At 39.7% G+C, this 20,293-nt stretch overlaps 1 protein-coding gene across 2 annotated transcripts in view; it reads right to left on the minus strand.

Annotated features, from left to right (window-relative positions):
- Window positions 1-284: 284 nt before the first annotated feature.
- ryr2b (ryanodine receptor 2b (cardiac)) overlaps window positions 285-20,293 on the minus strand; it is a 114,672-nt gene continuing 94,663 nt past the window's right edge. For both annotated transcript variants that reach the window (XM_049464218.1, XM_049464217.1), the window contains exons 96-103: window positions 19,673-19,733; window positions 19,375-19,521; window positions 14,189-14,323; window positions 9,806-9,962; window positions 8,608-8,672; window positions 6,263-6,363; window positions 3,475-3,526; window positions 285-659 (exon numbers count right to left, since the gene is read on the minus strand). In XM_049464218.1, coding sequence (XP_049320175.1) covers window positions 552-659; window positions 3,475-3,526; window positions 6,263-6,363; window positions 8,608-8,672; window positions 9,806-9,962; window positions 14,189-14,323; window positions 19,375-19,521; window positions 19,673-19,733 — 826 coding nt within the window. In that variant the 3' untranslated portion in view covers window positions 285-551. The remainder of the gene's footprint in view (window positions 660-3,474; window positions 3,527-6,262; window positions 6,364-8,607; window positions 8,673-9,805; window positions 9,963-14,188; window positions 14,324-19,374; window positions 19,522-19,672; window positions 19,734-20,293) is intronic.

The following is a 20,293-nucleotide window of genomic DNA, read 5'->3' on the forward strand; positions in this document are numbered from 1 at the left end:
AAATGATGTGATGTGGAGTGTCGTTCCTGCACTGTGGTGGAGAATGCGGACGGTGATCTAAAACTGTCCTGGTTCTCTCAGGAACGAATCACTGTAGACTTACACTGCATGAACATATCAGAACATATCAAAACACAAAATTAAGGCAGAATACAGGCCAAGCCAATCAAAACATGCCATTTGACTATATGTTCAAATGTTTGTGGACACCTCTTCTTTTGTTTTATTTTTGTAAATTTCATAACACTCTTCTATTAAGAGTTATTCAGTAAAGACAACAAACATTCTGATTGGGGGAATTAAACATTTATTTTATTTGTTCATATTCTTTCATATCACACTTTGCCACTGAATCAACATAATAATAAATAGAGATAAAAAGTAGTGAGTATGGGGAAAATACAGCATGCAACAGATTTCAGTTGAAGAATTATGGAAACAGCTTCTCTCTTCAACTATTTTAGATGGTATGAGATAAAAGACGTCAGGAAGAGGGTGTAATTCTTCTGCAGGGCGGGTAAATGTCAGGATAATCCTTCAGGTCTGAATATTTATGGAATCTCTTTACTGAGCTGATCTTCATACTGTTTACGGAAGCAGTCTCCAACCGGAAAGAACTCCCAGCAGCGCTCCTGGTACATCTTCCATACGTATGACTCCTGTTTGGAAAGAGAGGAATGTTATGAAGTTTAATAACAGATATCGGCATCAACATTTCTCTCCCTCTCTCTCTCTTTCTGTACATACCCCTACATTTTGTTGTCCAGTAGCTGCAGTGTTGAATGGCCCAGACCAGCTGTTTTTTTAATGACTTTATTATTGCACTTCCTTACCTGTCAGATGTCTAATTCTTCTCTCCACTGCTGAAACTGAGACTTAGTCCAAATCATGTTAAGATGAGCTGAAGGCTAAAGGCTAAAGCTGTTGCCATGTTGGTCAGCTAGACGTGACTCTTCCTATACCAGTTTTCTCTAGGTTCCAAGTGTCTTTTAATCTTTCAGGCTTTTAAAGTTGTTTGCAAACTTTTACAGTACGGGGGTCACGGTTCGTTCCGCGTAAACACGCTCTCACTCTCTTTCTGTTTCTCTCTGTCTCTCTCTCCCACTGTCTCTCTCTCTCTCTCTATTGCTCACTTGCACAGTCTCTCTTTCTTTCTCTCTCACTCGCCCACTTGTGCTCTCTGTCTCTCTCTTTCTCTTTCTCACTCTCTCTCTGTTTGTCTGTCTCTCTCACTCTCTCTCGCTCAGATTTAAGTGGTTGATACCACTAATATAATAAAATTTTCACAATCTAATGCTAATATTTATTAAAAAGAACTCGAACACTGAAATGCATCCAGTATCCAATATGCTTAGGAAAAAAAATCTAGCTCTGCTTTACTACAGACAAAGACTTTGTAAATTTACATTTTTTTTTTTATTTCCAAAGCTCAGGGTGTGCAAAAAGTTTGCACACTGGTACGTGTACCACGGTACAATTGATTGGAACTGAAAAACTTGAGTGGCAAAAAATAGAACAAAAAATGTATAAATGTTGTGACCTTAAGCTCAGGCCTGCTTGGGTTCTGCAGCAGGACAATGATTCAAAGCACACAAAGAAGTCCACCTCTGAATGGCTAAAAAATTAAATAAAGGTCTTGGAGTGGACTAGTTAAAGTCTGATTGAGATGTTGTGGATGATCTTAAACAGGACGTTTATGCTGGAAAATCCTCCAATGTGTCTGAATTAAAACAATTCTGTAAGGAACAGTGGACCAAAATTCCTCTACAGAGAGATGTGTAATACTGGTTGTCAGTTATTGGTTAAGCTTGGTTGCCGTTGTTGCTGCTAAAAGGGTGGCACAACCAAGTTATTGGGTTTAGGGGGCAAATACTTTTTCACACCACTGTACATACATACCAGTGGCGGATGCTGGTCTTTCAAGGAGGGGAAGCTCAATTTCGGCCTACATCTTAACATATGTCGTTTTATTTATACGTAAATTCTACTCTCCCTGAGATTTATTTTTGTAAACAAAAGGCATTATTTTCAAGTTTTCACTACACAACAAAAAACATTGAAAAATTACATAAAAAGACGCTATGACACGAATAAACATAAAATGATCAGTAAAAAAAAAAAAAAACATTACACAAAATCTTTAAAGTTGGTAAAGGAAAAAATGCAGGTAAATTTCCTTAAATAATCCCTTTATTAATTTAAATTATTTAAATTATTTTTAATAATAACACAATACTTACTACTTGCCCCTGTTCATTTATGTCCTGAGATCATCAAGAGGAATGGCCATCAGTACATTTTATTTGTTACAGCACTTCCAGTCAGCCAGCTCACTTTATCATACCAGAACAGCTGAAAATACCTGTTACTTTCCCCACCTTTTACACCAAATTAAGCTGAGCAGTTGATCTGCCCTGCTGTTTTTCTTCGTAAGGAAGACTATCAAATGGATTTTTACACTAAAAGATCGCTGATTCGCTCATTTCGCTGTCAATCAAAAAGGGACTCCGCCTCAGACAGATCATCCAATCATCATGCAGAAGCTGAGCGTCCGGGCCGGCCGAGGCCAGCCCACTGCCCCATAGACCCCCAGAGACGCTGAGCGTCCGATGGGCGGGACAAAGCCCAGCATTTATCCAATGACTCGTCTCGTTTCGCCGCGCGCTTAGCTCCGCTATTGAAGTCTGTGGACGCCCAGCGTCCGCACTGTTTAAAGCAGCGCTGCGGGAATGAGAGGAAAGCCGCGGCGTTACCAGTGATAAGAAGCTGATTCTGAACTAAGGTCAGCGCGTTGTAGCGCATATTTAATCAGTGACATGTACACACAACAGTATATATTTAATCACTTATTTTTTTTACATTTTAGGGGAAGTTGAGCTTCCCTTGCTGTCTTAAAGCAATCGCCACTGATACATACATACATACAACAGCCACTTTATATTTTATATATATTATAACCTCCTTGTGGTTATCTTGTGGTTCCACCTTGCTGGTGTCCAGTTTGAGACTGTAATCTCTTGATGCACAATTTGTGCTAGCTATCCTCGAGCCTAGTGGCTTTTAGACTGTGGGTTCTGACCCCCCTGCTGGGTTACGGTGTGAAAGAGAGTGGGTGGAATAATAAGACAGGGTGTGTGCTGGAGTGTCGCTGCATTTGCTAAATTAGGTTTCTATTTTATTATTTATTTTATTTATTTTTGCTCTGCTGCTCGGCGGGCTTCGCAAAACTCGCCATTACCGAAAAGATCATCCTTAAGAGACAGAGCTTATGAGATCAGCGTCAGCTTGATCTAGAAATCAATAGGCCTTTCTGCTAAACAATAATAGAGACTTTCATGCAGCACGCGCTGACTGACAGACCTCATTAGCTGTGTTATTGTTCGTGTCTTGTACGAGTCATGCCGCTGCAGCTAAGAGGATTTCTGTAGTGAAGTTTACGCGGGTGTGACGGATGGCTCGGAGCTGAGGACGTACCTGTCCCGTGTGCTCTGTCACATCTTTATTGATGAGGTACATCACAAAGAACCTGCAGGCAAGAATTCACAGAAAACTCAGGCAAACTTACAAGGCACATTAATTAACTTACAAACCTAGGACGTTTGATAAGCTGAGGGCTGTGTTTTTTTTGTATTTTCTTAATGTGGGACTGCACCGGTCTTCTTTTGACCACCAGTGAACAGTGAAACTTAACATTATCGTATTTTTGGACTACAAAGCGCACTTAAAATCGTATAATCCGGTGCATTTCTTGTAAGAATTTTACCTGTCAGATTGTAAGGAGCAGTAAAGCCACTCCACTGAAGTACAGCATTATAAAGAAGTAGCAGGCTAAGCAGCATTAGCATTAGCCACGATAGTGAGTATATTGGACTGTAGTCTGCAGGTTTATTATGTTTAAACAAGCTAAACAAACCACTAGCATAATCTGATAATATTGTATATTGGGATGCCCTGGGATTTACACTTGTAGTTTAGAGGGGGAAAAATATGGAAATGGGCTGTTTATCATCAATATATATATATATAGGGATGGGCAGAGCTACACATCATACCCCAAAAAGCCAGCAAAGGCTCTACATAAAATGCGATGAGAGTTACATTGTTACATTGTCCATAATCTACATACTTTTTTGACGTTAACATGAAACTTAAATTAAAATTCTAATAACTCGAATGTTCCAGTGCATCTCAAAAAAATTAGAATTTCATTGAAACGTCACTTTATTTTTTACGGTAAAACGGTGAAATAATGTAATACATAATACATGTAATATACAGTTGTGGTCAAAAGTTTACATACACTTGTAAAAAAACATAATGTTATGGCTGTCTTGAGTTTTCAATAAGTTCTACAACTCTTATTTTTCTGTGATAGAGTGATCGGAACACATACATGTTTGTCACAAAAAACAGTCATAAAATTTGGTTCTTTCATAAATTTATTATGGGTCTGCTGAAAATGTCACCAAATCTGCTGGGTCAAAAATATACATACAGCAACAAAATTTGTCAATTTTGGTGATGTAGCGAGTTGTGTCAATCAAATTAGCTTCATGTCATGGCCTCTTCACTTCTTGTAAGTGATTCTGATTGACTACAGCTGTTGACTTCTCATGAGCCCATTTAAATAGGGCTCATTTGACCCAGTGATTAGACTCAGCTACAAAAGCTACAATGGGAAAGTCAAAGGAACTCAGTGTGGATCTGAAAAAGCGAATTATTGACTTGAACAAGTCAGGGAAGTCACTTGGAGCCATTTCAAAGCAGCTACAGGTCCCAAGAGCAACTGTGCAGACAATTATACGCAAGTATAAAGTGCATGGAACAGTTGTGTCACTGCCACGATCAGGAAGAAAACGCAAGCTATCACATGCTGCCGAGAGGAGATTGGTCAGGATGGTCAAGAGTCAACCAAGAATCACCAAGAAGCAGGTCTGCAAGGATTTGGAAGCTGATGGAACACAGGTGTCAGTCTCCACAGTCAAGCGTGTTTTACATCGCCATGGACTGAGAGGCTGCCGTGCAAGAAAGAAGCCCTTGCTCCAGAAAAGGCACCTTAAGACTCGGCTGAAGTTTGCTGCTGATCACATGGACAAAGATAAAACCTTCTGGAGGAAAGTTCTCTGGTCAGACGAAACAAAAATTGAGCTGTTTGGCCACAACACCCAGCAATATGTTTGGAGGAGAAAAGGTGAGGCCTTTAATCCCAGGAACACCATGCCTACTGTCAAGCATGGTGGTGGTAGTATTATGCTCTGGGGATGTTTTGCTGCCAGTGGAACTGGTTCTTTGCAGAAAGTAAATGGGAGGATTACCTCCAAATTCTGCAGGAAAACTTAAAACCATCAGCCCGAAGGTTGGGTCTTGGGCGCAGTTGGGTGTTCCAACAAGACAATGACCCAAAACACACATCAAAAGTGGTAAAGGAATGGCTAAACCAGGCTAGAATTAAGGTTTTAGAATGGCCTTCCCAAAGTCCTGACTTAAACCCCATTGAGAACATGTGGACAGTGCTAAAGAAACGGGTTCATGCAAGAAAACCATCACATTTAGCTGAACTGCACCAATTCTGTCAAGAAGAGTGGTCAAACATTCGACCTGAAGCTTGCCAGGAGCTTGTGGATGGCTACCAAAAGCGCCTAGTTGCCGTGAAAATGGCCAAGGGACATGTAACCAAATACTAATGTTGCTGTATGTATATTTTTGACCCAGCAGATTTGGTGACATTGTCAGCAGACCCATAATAAATTTATGAAAGAACCAAATTTTATGACTGTTTTTTGTGACAAACATGTATGTGTTCCGATCACTCTATCACAGAAAAATAAGAGTTGTAGAACTTATTGAAAACTCAAGACAGCCATAACATTATGTTTTTTTACAAGTGTATGTAAACTTTTGACCACAACTGTATAATGTAATACACACAGACTGATCTTTTTTTAAGAGTTTATTTCTTTTATTGTTGATGATTATGGCTTACAGCAAATGCAAAAATCAGTGTCTCAGAAAATTTGAATATTATATAAGATCAATTAGCACTTTTGGCAGTGTGGGGCAGTGTGCACCTCCATAAAACACTGCACTGACTTTGCACTTGATTTAACACAGTGGATCAACACCAGCAGATAACATGTATCTCCAAACCATCTCTGACCCTCAGTAAATTTTACATTTCATTTGGAAATCAAGGAAGCAGAGTCTGGAGGAAGAGTGGAGAGACAATTTATGAAGAGTGAACAACATCTAAAGCAGTACTCACAGATAGTTGGCCAAGTTGTGTTCTTGCAGAGTATGAGACTCAAACCCGTGAGGAACTGCGTCAAAGTATTCACTCCCAATGCCACAGATAAAGCATTTAGTCTGCAGAGAGAGCAGAAACAAAACAACAGAAAGAATGATCCCGATGAGAACGTAAAGGCACTGACCCGCTGCCAGCGACACTGATAAAAAGCACAGTGTCAGTTTCCCAGACACGGCTTAAGCCTGGCGCTGCACTAAAACACTTTCAATAGAGAAAGTCTGCTCCGGCCGTGTTAATAAGACCAGGCCTAATCTGTGTCGTGAACAGAATGAGCAGGAACGAGACGGCCATGTGTCACATCCACACAAATCCACACAAGTCTGAAATAAGGTCACAAACAATGACACACTGAAATAATAGGAAGTGGCAGAACAGTAATGGCGGTGCCGGGTCGGCGGGGAGCAAGCCGCAATCACGGCTGATGCTGAAACTCGTAATCAAAAGGCCTGGATACAGTGGCAGTTTGGACACATTTACTAAAAATAAATTGCATGCTTTACTTTTACTGTTTGCCGCATTTTAGAAACATAGTGAACACATTAAAACTATAAAATAACACTGTACAACTGTATAGTTTGTATGCACTTTAGTAATTCTAATATTATTTAATTAAAAGCAAATTATTGAAATAAATGAAATATATACTAAAGTACACAAAACTTGCTTTAGAAAATGTATATTGTTTATTTTTAGGTCACTTTTTAAGAGTCTGAAGACACTTGCTCCATGTTCAGCAATTAATAATATTACCATATTTTTTCGCACTTAAAATTCTTTTATCAGTGCGCCTTATGTATGAATTTTACCCGTCAGGATGTAAGGAGCAGTAAAGCCACTCTGCTGAAGTACAGCGTTATACAGGAGTTTCATTTTAGTTCTCCAACACCAGGGCTGGAGCAACATTAGCATTAGCTGCTAATCGCTAGCTCTTTCGTCATTCAGAGGTGAATATACTGGACTGTTGTCGGTTTGTTTCCATGTTTAAATAAGCTACGTGGGACATGGGAACTGCAAGCTAATATCACACTGGCTTACCAGAACACTCAAGGGTTCCTCAGTGCCTTTTGCGCATTTCATGCAGCGCAAAGTATATTTTTCCCGTCGTTACCATAGTAAAGACACACTGACCTGCCCTAAATCAAACTGCACGGTGTGCAATTGACGGTTTTGCTAAAGATCGCTAAAATACGGCCCTCTCTCAGGCATGGTTTTAACCAAATATATTAAATTAATAAAACTGTCCAGCCTGAAAGTATCCAACCTGCTGTACATGACAGGGGTGACAGATGCATGAAAGTGAAAATATGAAAAAAATGTTGGAATCTATTTTTTTTATTTAATTTCTAGTTTTTATCCCTTTTTCTCCCTAATTTACACGGTCAAATACCCAACCCACTTATTAGTACTCCCCCCATCACTAGAGATGTCCCAACATGAAGTGAAGACTAGCACATGCCTCGTCCGATACATGTGAAGTCAGACACCACCTATTTTTAAGCGGCTGCTGATACAGCATTACCGAGTAGAATCACAGCGTGTTGGGAGGAAAACACAGCAACTTGGTTCCGATACATCAGCTCACAGACGTCTTGTGCTGAGCATCACCCTTTGAAGCGATGTGTAGAGAGAGCGCATTCTACCCACCCAGATAGAACAAGGCCAATTGTGCTCGCTCAGGGCTCCGGCAGCTGATGGCATGCTGCATGACCAGGATTTGAACCAATGATCTCCCGATCATAGTGGCAGTGCCTTACTCTGCTGGACCACTCGGAGGCACAGTATTTTCATAATGACCCAAACAATGAGAGAGCCATCATCAGAGATCCATGATATTTCACAACATGCAGATATTTATATTGGAATTCTCAACTGATTGAATTGAATTAACTGGTTTAGTTTACTCCACTGTAAAAAAAATATTCATTGGCTTAACTTAACTCAGTCAAGTCATCATTTTGCTTTGACTTTTAAGTTTATTCAACTTAACTGAATCAAAGCTAGATGATAACTTGACTGAATTAAGTTGAATGAACTTAAAATGTTATGTGTTCACAACTTAACTGAGTCAAAGCTAGATGATAACTCGTAACTTGATAACTCAGATAACTCAGTTAAGTTCACTCAACTTGATAATATTAGTTCTCAAAATCACTGTTTAGAGTGTAGACATTTTAGTGTTGGATACAAATAGACCCTCAATCTCTTACAATTAATTATGGATAAAGTTAAGGTAAGTTACAACATGTGCCAGTGACAGTATGGGTAGAGCTAACTCTGCACTTCTTTGAATGTCTGTTTCTTACCTCCATGTCCTCTTTCACCTGTTCCTGTTGATCCCTTAACTCTCCGAAGGCATCAATGATCAGACCTGCCAACACATGAGCGTGTCAGTGCATATCCAGAAGAGGAGAAAAGCTGAGACTGAACGAGCATTAAATGTTCAGATCACGACTGCAAACATAGTTCAGCATACAGGCAGCATCCAAACCAGAGTATGTTTTAGATTTTAGATTTTCAAAGTAGCACCTCTACCTCTACTTTTAAGATGACAGTTTTGTACATCTTGGCTGCATTTTCACAGTCAGCTTTATGAGGTAGAGTCACTTGCAATGGCTTTCAGTTTACAGTTGTGCTGAACTTATCAAGAGTTAATTACTTTAATATCTTTCCCTCGTAATGTGTTTGAGAGCATCATTTATAAAGTTGTGAGTTGGTGTACAGTGAATAGCCCTATTTGAGTTTTGTTCTAATCTATATAATGGCAAGAACTACTCAACTAAATAAAGAAAAAAAATGACTTTAAGAAAAGAAGGTCAGTCAGTCCAAAAATTTCCAGAACTCTGAAAGTGTCCTCAAGTGCAGTCACCACAAAGACCATCAAAAACATTATGATGAAACTGGCTCTCATCAGGAATGCCCAAGGAAAGGAAGAGCAAGAGTTAACTCTGTTTTAGAGTATTAGCATTAGCCGCTAAACATGCTAGCTCTTTAGCCGTTTAGTGATGAGTATTATCGGCCTGTGGCCTGCTGCTAACCCCGGAAAGCACTGCTGGAGCAGCATTGGCATTACCCGCTAACCACCCTAGCTCTTTCGCCGTTCAGAGATGAGTGTATCGGACTGTAGTTTGCACGTTTACCATGTAAAAACAAGCTAAATGGGACAAACCACTAGCTTATATCGCCCTGGCTTACTGGAACACTCAGGGTTCCTCAGTGTAGAGCTAATGCTAATGCTCCAGCCTTAGTGCTGGAGAAATTTGGAAATCTAAGCTTACTGTAAGTAAATGGAAGCGATTTACTCACCCAAATAAACAGTTTTCAGGAGAGAAATCTGTGTAGTTTTACATCCAGCACTCGTTCGACTTTTTTGCTTACTTAGCTTAGCTTTACTTAACTTTTCTTTAGCTTCCATGGAACATGACAAAAGTCATGGGAATGATAGTAGTTCCTGTTCCATGACTTTTGGCATGTCAGTGTACAGTGCCGCTTTGTTGGACTCACCTTGAATGATGGCCAGAAGGATGACAATCACAAAGAAGAAGAAGGTGATATCAAAAACCACGCGGTAAAACTCAGACTCATCTCCTGCTGGATCCTCGATTTCATCACCGATCCCTCCTCCAGCTCGAACCCCGACATACATGTGAAACATGTAACACTGAACACACACACACACACACACACACACACACACACATACAGTGAGTCCAAGAAGTATTCGATCCCTTGCTGATTTTCTTTGTTTGCCCACTAATAAAGACACTATCCTTCTGCACTTTTAATGGTAGATATATTCTAACATGGAGAGACAGAATATCAAGACAAAAATCCAGAATATAATTTTAAAGAATATATTTTAATTAATTTGTATTTCAATTAGGGGTGGGAATCGATTACTATCTCACGATTCGATTCGATTCCGATTTTGGGGGCCACGATTCGATTCAAAATCGATTTTTGATTCAAAACGATTTGAATTATAAATATTTCTGCTTCTGGCTTATGAATCGTATTGAAAAAAAACCCTCCATAATATACACTGGTCCTGGAGCAAGTAATGTGTTACAAAAACAATAAAATGTGCAGGAATGTGGGTCCTCAGTGACAGAGGAATCACTGGGATATCACAATGACGTTAATGAACAATAAATACATAAATAAATAACACTGCTTTATTACCAGGCTACTAGCGGTGGTGTGTAGGTGACGCTGCTGGGCTGATGTGATGATAGCAGTGGAGCGCTAAAGTTCAGGAGCAGCTGCTGATTAACTAGTTAATTTAAGGTGGTTGTATTTCTTCAGAAAGGGGGCAGGAGGTGGAGAAATTAATTCATATTGTCCATTCCTTAATTCCTCTGTGATGAGGAGCTGAAATTAGCTCTGATTAGCTTATTGTTATTTTTCCGTTCCGCCTTAAATGCTGCAGCCCGCTGCCACCTGTAGCGTTATTTAAGGTGGAACTGGAAAGTTAGCTAGTTAGCTAGCTAACAGTTACTGAAACTAACTACTAGCGATCTTTTTTATGCTTGTTATGAAGCATTCTGCCATAAAACATTGAAACTACACGTTAATCTAAGGTAATATAGTGCTTGTTCTGCCATCTTACCGGTGATTCTCAAACACCTACGCTCTGTGTGTGTCTGGAAGATCTCCAAAGGGACAAGCGCTATCCCCAGGGTTGCCAGGTCCAACAAAAATACCCAGCCCAAAATCAGTCTAAAACCCGCCCCTCAGAATCGATTTTGGGACATTTTAAATCGATTCTGAATCGTAGTAAATGAGAATCAAGATTCTTATGTGAATCGATTTTTTGGCACACCTCTAATTTCAATGAGGAAAATAAGTATTTGATCCCTCTTGCCAAACACACTCAATACTTAGTGGCAAAGCCTTTGTTTGCAAGCACAGCGGTGAGACGTTTGTTGTAGTTAACCACAAGTTTAGCACACACACCAGGGGGAATTTTGGCCCACTCTTCTTTGCAGATCCTCTCTAAATCATGAAGGTTGGTGTGCTGTCGCTTGGCAACTCTGACCTTCAGCTCCCTCCATAGATTTTCGATCGGATTGAGGTCTGGCGACTGGCTGGGCCACTCCATGACCTTAATGTGATTTTTCTTGAGCCAATCCTTTGTTGCCTTTGCTGTATGTTTAGGGTCGTTATCATGTTGGAAGACCCAACCACGGCCAACCAGGACGATTTCTGACCGTTCTCAGCATCATTGCCACCCCACGAGGCGAAATCTTCTTTGGAGCACCGGGCCGAGGTCTGTTGATTGTCATGTTATACTCTTTAAACTTTCTGATAATTGCACCAATAGTTGTTACTTTCACATCCAACACCTTACTAATCTTTTTGTAGCCCATTCCAGCTTTGTGAAGGTCAACAATTCTGACTCTGAGGTCCTGTGACAGCTCTTTGGTTTTACCCATGTTGGAGACTTGAAATCTGTGTGATCTGTCTGATTCTGTGGACAGGTGTTTTTCACACAAGTGATTAGTGAGAACAGGTGGCTTCAGGTCAGGTAACAAGTTGATTGGGAGTGTCTAACTGGTCTGTAAAAGCCAGAACTGCTAATGAATACTAAGGGATCAAATACTTATTTCACTCCATGAAATACAAATCAATGAATATATATTCCTTAGATTTATTTTCTGGATTTTCTTTTTAATATTCTGTCTCTCCATGTAAGAATACATCTACCATTAAAAGTATAGAATGATCATGTCTTTATTAGTGGGCCAACGAAGAAAATCAGCAAGGGATCAAATACTTCTTGGACTCACTGTACATCAATCTGTAAGTTGTCTGCTGCCATAGAGTGAATCAGATAACTGTAATCCTGTGCCCTTTCCTTTGGCATTTGACAAAATCCTAAAGAGCTTATCCTGCACATTATCAGCCTATCCGCAGGTACATGTATATTACCAGCCTTTCCACAGGTGACCTACAGACTAAGACTCAGTTACCAGAGTAAGAGAGGAAGTAGTTCCGCCAAAAAAGCAAATGTGTGTGAGACCTCAACCAATAACAATAACCCAGTTATTTCATGTTCTAAATGAAACTACATAAAACATCCAAGTTAAATTAGTTTATGCTCTAGTCTCCTTTACTCCATCATCTAAGGCATGCCTGATGCACAAAGAACGCTTCTTTAATTTTGCACTCCACCTCCAGGCGTTAGTTTAGCGAGTGATGTGCTTTGATCATCACACACCTAGTGCCTTGTGATATCTGTATTATTTTTTTTCCCAAATTCAATAAAAAAAAATCTGTTTTTTTTTTCATTAAAGGTCTCCTTTCACTAAAATCCATTTTTTCTTGTTCTTTGTGAAATACTATAGGTCTCTCTGAGTTATATATGCATGCTGCACATGAAACTGTTCTTCAACCCCCATTGTTTGCAGTAGTCAAGAAAAGAAAATACTTGCGTAAGTAATTATAGGTTTAAATTGGATCTCCGGTTGATTCTGCGTTTTACAGAGATCTTAAATATACACCAGGGAAGCACGGTTTGACAAGGCAGCACAACTCAACAGAACACCAGTCAAGCGGGCGACGTTCGCATCAGATTTTATGATAAAGAGCGGACTCTGGGGCTTCGAGGTGGTAAAACTGTCCAAGAACTGCCACCGAATCACCCACAGCCTCGCGATGATGAGAGTCTGATGTTAAGTGAAGTTTAAAGGTTAACTTTACCTAGCACTTAGTATTATATCTTTACAACCAAGGCTGTATCTCTGAAAATATTTTGTTCTTAAGCGTTTTAGAGCTGTAAAATTGACTGTGGGAAGGAAGGCAGGTAGGCGTTCTCTGCTGCAGTGCTGTAAGCCAATCAGAGGCGACTGATATGTACGAATATTCATGAGAAAGATACAAAATCTTGTTCTTCTTCAGAGACCTCTAATTCATACCTCTAATGCATACAATATTATTTCTTGTTAAACATGCACAGTATCTCATAAAAGTGGTTACACCCCTCACATTTTTTTATATTGTATAATATCTTTTCATTGGACAAGACTCAAGATATGACACTTTAATACAGTGTAAAGTAGGCAGTGTACAGCTTGTGTAACAAAGTACATGTGCTGTGCCCTCAAAATAACTGTAAGATGTTGCCAAATTAGCCATCTTCCTCCCAGGTGTCATGTGACTCGGTATACAAGTTATACTCGTTACCTCGTTAAAGTCTCAGGCGTGGAGTAGAGATGATAAATTTGGTGTTTTGGCCACAATTTTCTCATACTGACCACTGGGTATTCAACATGGCACTTCATGGCAAAGAACTCTTAAGGTGGTGAGAAATATAATTGCTGCTCTTCACAAAAAAGGTCAGGTTCCACTCAGAACAGGTCTCCACAGAGTCGACCTAAGAACTCTCTAAGGATGTGAGAAACATAATCTTTGATCTCAAGAAAGATTGCCTAGGCGACAGGAAGATCGCTAACATCATAAAACTGGGATATAGCACGATGCTCTGATGAATTCCATGCTTAAGAAGGTTAAGGAAGTGCTGGAAAATAATGGTGACTGCATAAGTATTGACACTTTGGGCACAATTTGGGAGTTTTTACTTAGGGGTGTACTCACTTTTGTTGCCAGAGATGTAGAAATTAATGGCTGTGTTGAGTTATTTTGAGGACACAGCTAATTTACACTATATTAGCAGTTATACAGGCAGTACATTGACCAATTCACATTGTATAAAAGTGTCATATCTTTTTTTTAAAGATATAATTAAATATTTACAAAAATGTGAGGGGTGTCCTCACTTTTGTGAGATACTGTATTTATTTGGAATATAATTGTAATTAATCAATAATGGCTCAAACAGCTGCTCTGCAGTGAACAAAAGATTTAGTTAGAACCTAGCCGACCTACCGTCAGCATATCGTCACATTTCATGTCCAAAGGCTCCCCATCTTCACTCTTGTTGTAGAACTTCCGGAAGAAGTTAAAAGCAACTACAGTGTAGAGATACACCACCACTGCCAGCAGTCCCACAGTCAGCACCAGCTAGAGAGAGAAAACAGTGAAAAAAACAGAGAAAAAAAGTGATCAGTGACTGGAAGTATAAGGTAAGTGTTTCTAATAAAGTGGCCAGTGAGTGGAAGTATAAGGTAGGGGTTTCTTATAAAGTGGCCAGTAAGTGGAAGTATATGGTGAGGGGTTTCTAATAAAGTGGCCAGTGAGTGGAAGTATAAGGTAGGTGTTTCTAATAAAGTGGCCAGTGAGTGGAAGTATAAGGTAGGGGTTTCTAATAAAGTGGCCAGTGAGTGGAAGTATAAGGTAGGGTGTTTCTAATAAAGTGGCCAGTGAGTGGAGGTATAAGGTAGGGGTTTCTAATAAAGTGGCCAGTGAGTGGAAGTATAAGGTAGGGTGTTTCTAATAAAGTGGCCAGTGAGTGGAGGTATAAGGTAGGTGTTTCTAATAAAGTGGCCAGTAAGTGGAAGTATAAGGTAGGGGTTTCTAATAAAGTGGCCAGTGAGTGGAGGTATAAGGTAGGGGTTTCTAATAAAGTGGCCAGGAGGTGGAAGTATAAGGTAGGTGTTTCTAATAAAGTGGCCAGTGAGTGGAAGTATAAGGTAAGGGTTTCTAATAAAGTGGACAGTGAGTGGAAGTATAAGGTAGGGTGTTTCTAATAAAGTGGCCAGTGAGTGGAGGTATAAGGTAGGGGTTTCTAATAAAGTGGCCAGTGAGTGGAAGTATATGTAAGGGTTTCTAATAAAGTGGCCAGTGAGTGGAGGTATAAGGTAGGGGTTTCTAATAAAGTGGCCAGTGAGTGGAAGTATAAGGTAAGGGTTTCTAATAAAGTGGCCAGTGAGTGGAAGTATAAGGTGGGTGTTTCTAATAAAGTGGCCAGTAAGTGGAAGTATAAGGTAGGTGTTTCTAATAAAGTGGCCAGTGAGTGGAAGTATATGGTGAGGGTTTCTTATAAAGTGGCCAGTAAGTGGAAGTATAAGGTAGGGGTTTCTAATAAAGTGGCCAGTGAGTGGAAGTATAAGGTAAGGGTTTCTAATAAAGTGGCCAGTGAGTGGAAGTATAAGGTGGGTGTTTCTAATAAAGTGGCCAGTAAGTGGAAGTATAAGGTAGGTGTTTCTAATAAAGTGGCCAGTGAGTGGAAGTATAAGGTAAGGGTTTCTAATAAAGTGGCCAGGAGGTGGAAGTATAAGGTAGGGGTTTCTAATAAAGTGGCCAGTGAGTGGAAGTATAAGGTAGGGGTTTCTAATAAAGTGGCCAGTGAGTGGAAGTATAAGGTAGGAGTTTCTAATAAAGTGGCCAGTGAGTGGAAGTATAAAGGCCCTGTCCCACTGCGATTGCGTCTAAATATCCACTAAAGTTCGTCCAAATTTCAGTGGACGCAGTTTAGTGGATATTTAGTGGATCTTTAGACGCAATATGGACGTAGTTTAGTGGATATTTGGACGGCACCGTCCAAGTGGACGTAGTTTAGACGTTGCCGTCCACTTTAGACGCAAAAGTGGTTTTGGTACCTCCCAAAATTTTCGGAATAGACGGCGACTAATATGTGCGTAATTTAGTGGATATTTAGACGCAGTACGGACGTATTTTAGTGGATATTTGGACGGCACGTACAGGTGGACGTCGACGTCCATAAAAATATTTTTCTGGCGTCCATCGCTTTTCCACACTTTCCAAGATGCCAGCCAAGAGGAAGGGTTCCGCTAAAACGGCCGCCGCCAAGCGATTTTGAACATTGAAACTGTTTTTAAAATGTACTTGCATATTTGATTTTTACATGTCAATGCTTTGCATGTTTCTGCTTTCTTCCTACAGCCTTGAAAAGAACATTTTTTTGAAACAAAGCATTCCAAAGGCACTTCTCAGGGCCTATAACTGCTCCCAAAAGAGTTGATTATCGAAACAATGAAAGAAACATTAATTTTGCAAACATGAAAAAAAAAAATCGTCAGAAGTAAAAAATATATTTTTTTGCATTACAGATGCTTAAAAACCCCTTTAAAACACATTTAAACATTAAAACATAAAAATACTTAGAAATCAATGATGCTGCAGGCGTCTGCTAGCCGCTAGTTTTTAGTTATTATACTGGCATTTGTTCAATGTTCTGGCTTTTTTCCCAGCCTATTGCTACTTTTAGATATAGGCATAGGCTACTGTTCCTGCACAGCATAACAAAAGAAAATATATTATGTAATTTCTATTTTTATTAGAAAAATAACAAACGAAAATAAACCCAAAATGTTGACAAAAATATAATCTAACGAATTTCAAAATATAGAAACGAAAAAGGTTAAAATGGTATTAATAAAACAGTTTAACAGCTGGATCAAACAGTTATACGGATTTCTCTCTCTTGTAGCTCAAGAAGAAATGATGATTCACTAGAAAAAACAACCATATATAGTTGGCAGTCAACGTCCAAAAAGTGGAAGTCGACGTCCAAAGAGTGGAAGTCGACGTACAAATTTGGAAGTCGGCGTCCAACTTCAATTTAGACGGAATATGGACGTAATTTGGACGCACTGCGTCCATTTGGACTCAGTGGACGCAGTGTTTTCTGATAAATTTGGACGTCCTTTAGTGGATATTTAGACGCAATCGCAGTGGGACAGGGCCTTAAGGTAGAGGTTTTTAATAAAGTGGACAGTGAGTGGAAGTATAAGGTAGGTGTTTCTAATAAAGTGGCCAGTGAGTGGAAGTAAAAGAGAGGGGTTTCTAATAAAGTGGCCAGTGAGTGGAAGTATAAGAGAGGGGTTTCTAATAAAGTGGCCAGTGAGTGGAAGTATAAGGTAAGGTGTTTCTAATAAAGTGGCCAGTGAGTGGAAGTATAAGGTAGGGTGTTTCTAATAAAGTGACCAGTGACTGGAAGTATAAGGTAAGTGTTTCTAATAAAGTGGCCAGTGAGTGGAAGTATAAGGTAGGTGTTTCTAATAAAGTGGCCAGTGAGTGGAAGTATAAGGTGAGGGTTTCTTATAAAGTGGCCAGTAAGTGGAAGTATAAGGTAGGGGTTTCTAATAAAGTGGCCAGTGAGTGGAAGTATAAGGTGAGGGTTTCTTATAAAGTGGCCAGTGAGGGGAAGTATAAGGTAGGGGTTTCTAATAAAGTGGCCAGTGAGTGGAAGTATAAGGTAGGGGTTTCTAATAAAGTGGCCAGTGAGTGGAAGTATATGGTGAGGGTTTCTTATAAAGTGGCCAGTAAGTGGAAGTATAAGGTAGGGGTTTCTAATAAAGTGGCCAGTGAGTGGAAGTATAAGGTAAGTGTTTCTAATAAAGTGGCCAGTGAGTGGAAGTATAAGGTAGGTGTTTCTAATAAAGTGGCCAGTGAGTGGAAGTATAAGGTAGGTGTTTCTAATAAAGTGGCCAGTGAGTGGAGGTATAAGGTAGGGGTTTCTAATAAAGTGGCCAGTGAGTGGAAGTATAAGGTAGGTGTTTCTAATACAGTGGCCAGTGAGTGGAAGTATAAGGTGAGGGTTTCTTATAAAGTGGCCAGTAAGTGGAAGTATAAGGTAGGGGTTTCTAATAAAGTGGCCAGTGAGTGGAAGTATAAGGTAGGGGTTTCTAATAAAGTGGCCAGTGAGTGGAAGTATATGGTGAGGGTTTCTTATAAAGTGGCCAGTAAGTGGAAGTATAAGGTAGGGGTTTCTAATAAAGTGGCCAGTGAGTGGAAGTATAAGGTAAGGGTTTCTAATAAAGTGGCCAGTGAGTGGAAGTATAAGGTGGGTGTTTCTAATAAAGTGGCCAGTGAGTGGAAGCATAAGGTAGGTGTTTCTAATAAAGTGGCCAGTGAGTGGAAGCATAAGGTAGGTGTTTCTAATAAAGTGGCCAGTGAGTGGAAGTATAAGGTGGGTGTTTCTAATAAAGTGGCCAGTGAGTGGAAGCATAAGGTAGGTGTTTCTAATAAAGTGGCCAGTGAGTGGAAGCATAAGGTAGGTGTTTCTAATAAAGTGGCCAGTGAGTGGAAGTATAAGGTAGGGGTTTCTAATAAAGTGGCCAGTGAGTGGAAGTATAAGGTAGGGGTTTCTAATAAAGTGGCCAGTGAGTGGAAGTATATGGTGAGGGTTTCTTATAAAGTGGCCAGTAAGTGGAAGTATAAGGTAGGGGTTTCTAATAAAGTGGCCAGTGAGTGGAAGTATAAGGTAAGGGTTTCTAATAAAGTGGCCAGTGAGTGGAAGTATAAGGTGGGTGTTTCTAATAAAGTGGCCAGTGAGTGGAAGTATAAGGTGAGGGTTTCTTATAAAGTGGCCAGTAAGTGGAAGTATAAGGTAGGGGTTTCTAATAAAGTGGCCAGTGAGTGGAAGTATAAGGTAGGGGTTTCTAATAAAGTGGCCAGTGAGTGGAAGTATAAGGTAGGGGTTTCTAATAAAGTGGCCAGTGAGTGGAAGTATATGGTGAGGGTTTCTTATAAAGTGGCCAGTAAGTGGAAGTATAAGGTAGGGGTTTCTAATAAAGTGGCCAGTGAGTGGAAGTATATGGTGAGGGTTTCTTATAAAGTGGCCAGTAAGTGGAAGTATAAGGTAGGGGTTTCTAATAAAGTGGCCAGTGAGTGGAAGTATAAGGTAAGGGTTTCTAATAAAGTGGCCAGTGAGTGGAAGTATAAGGTGGGTGTTTCTAATAAAGTGGCCAGTGAGTGGAAGTATAAGGTAGGTGTTTCTAATAAAGTGGCCAGTGAGTGGAAGTATAAGGTAGGGGTTTCTAATAAAGTGGCCAGTGAGTGGAAGTATAAGGTAGGGGTTTCTAATAAAGTTGCCAGGAGGTGGAAGTATAAGTTAGGGGTTTCTAATAAAGTGGCCAGTGAGTGGAAGTATAAGGTAAGGGTTTCTAATAAAGTGGCCAGTGAGTGGAAGTATAAGGTAGGGGTTTCTAATAAAGTGGCCAGTGAGTGGAAGTATAAGGTAAGGGGTTCTAATAAAGTGGCCAGTGAGTGGAAGTATAAGGTAGGGGTTTCTAATAAAGTGGCCAGTGAGTGGAAGTATAAGGTAAGGGGTTCTAATAAAGTGGCCAGTGAGTGGAAGTATAAGGTAGGAGTTTCTAATGGGTTTATGGGTTTATAATGAATCCTGTAGTAAAGTTGAGGTATGTTACCTGTTTGCCGTTGTGAGTGACAGATGATAGGATGGTACGTAGCGTTTTGAAGCCCATGGCGATGTCCAGTAGATGTGCAGCGAAGAAGAAATTATTGTAGTGCCCCAGGACTGACAGCAGCATGTACCAGGTTAGATACAGGAAGGACTGAGAGGTGATGCAGAGAGAGACAGACATGGACAGAACGAGAGAGACGTTAAATCAAAATGATAATTAAGTCAGAATAAGAGTCAGAATTGAACAATTATCATTCTGCTAAAAAATCCAGATCCTGAAGTTTAACTGATAAGAAACTCACATTATCAGTGAAGACCACTCCTAACTTCCATATTTGATACTTCATATCAACAGCACTCAGTCTGAAATCACAGAAAACAGCATCAAACATTAATACAGCTCCACATTAAGCACTACTGCCATCCTATGGCACACAATAGTATTGCCGTAAAAGTGTGGAGAAAAACAATGTACATTTCTCCAGAACCCATATAGTTACACATTACACATTATATCATAAACATCTGTCTTTGTGGGAAATTTCCACGTCCTTCTGCAATACGTATGACTATTCTTTGTTTATTCTTTGCAAATAAGGGCTTTATCTTGTGCTAAAAATGGGTTATTTTCAGTAAAACTATAAAGCACACACAATTTTGTTTAAACAGTTTTCCACCAGTTAGAAGAACCTTTTAACCAGACAAGGGACCATTTTATCATCTAAATGATTTTCTGGAATGGCACTGTTCTATATAGAACACTGGCTTTACTAAAGAACAAGCGAATAAACATTACATTATACATCATAGAGAGTTGGTACTGTAATGATCTATTATATTATAGTGTTGATATTGCTAATTTACAGAAGTTATGTTTAATTTAAATGCATTTTAAGCTACATAGAACCATCAACAAAATGTTT

The sequence above is a fragment of the Astyanax mexicanus genome, chromosome 14 (assembly GCF_023375975.1).
Source record: "Astyanax mexicanus isolate ESR-SI-001 chromosome 14, AstMex3_surface, whole genome shotgun sequence".
NCBI classification, from domain to species: Eukaryota; Metazoa; Chordata; class Actinopteri; order Characiformes; family Acestrorhamphidae; genus Astyanax; species Astyanax mexicanus.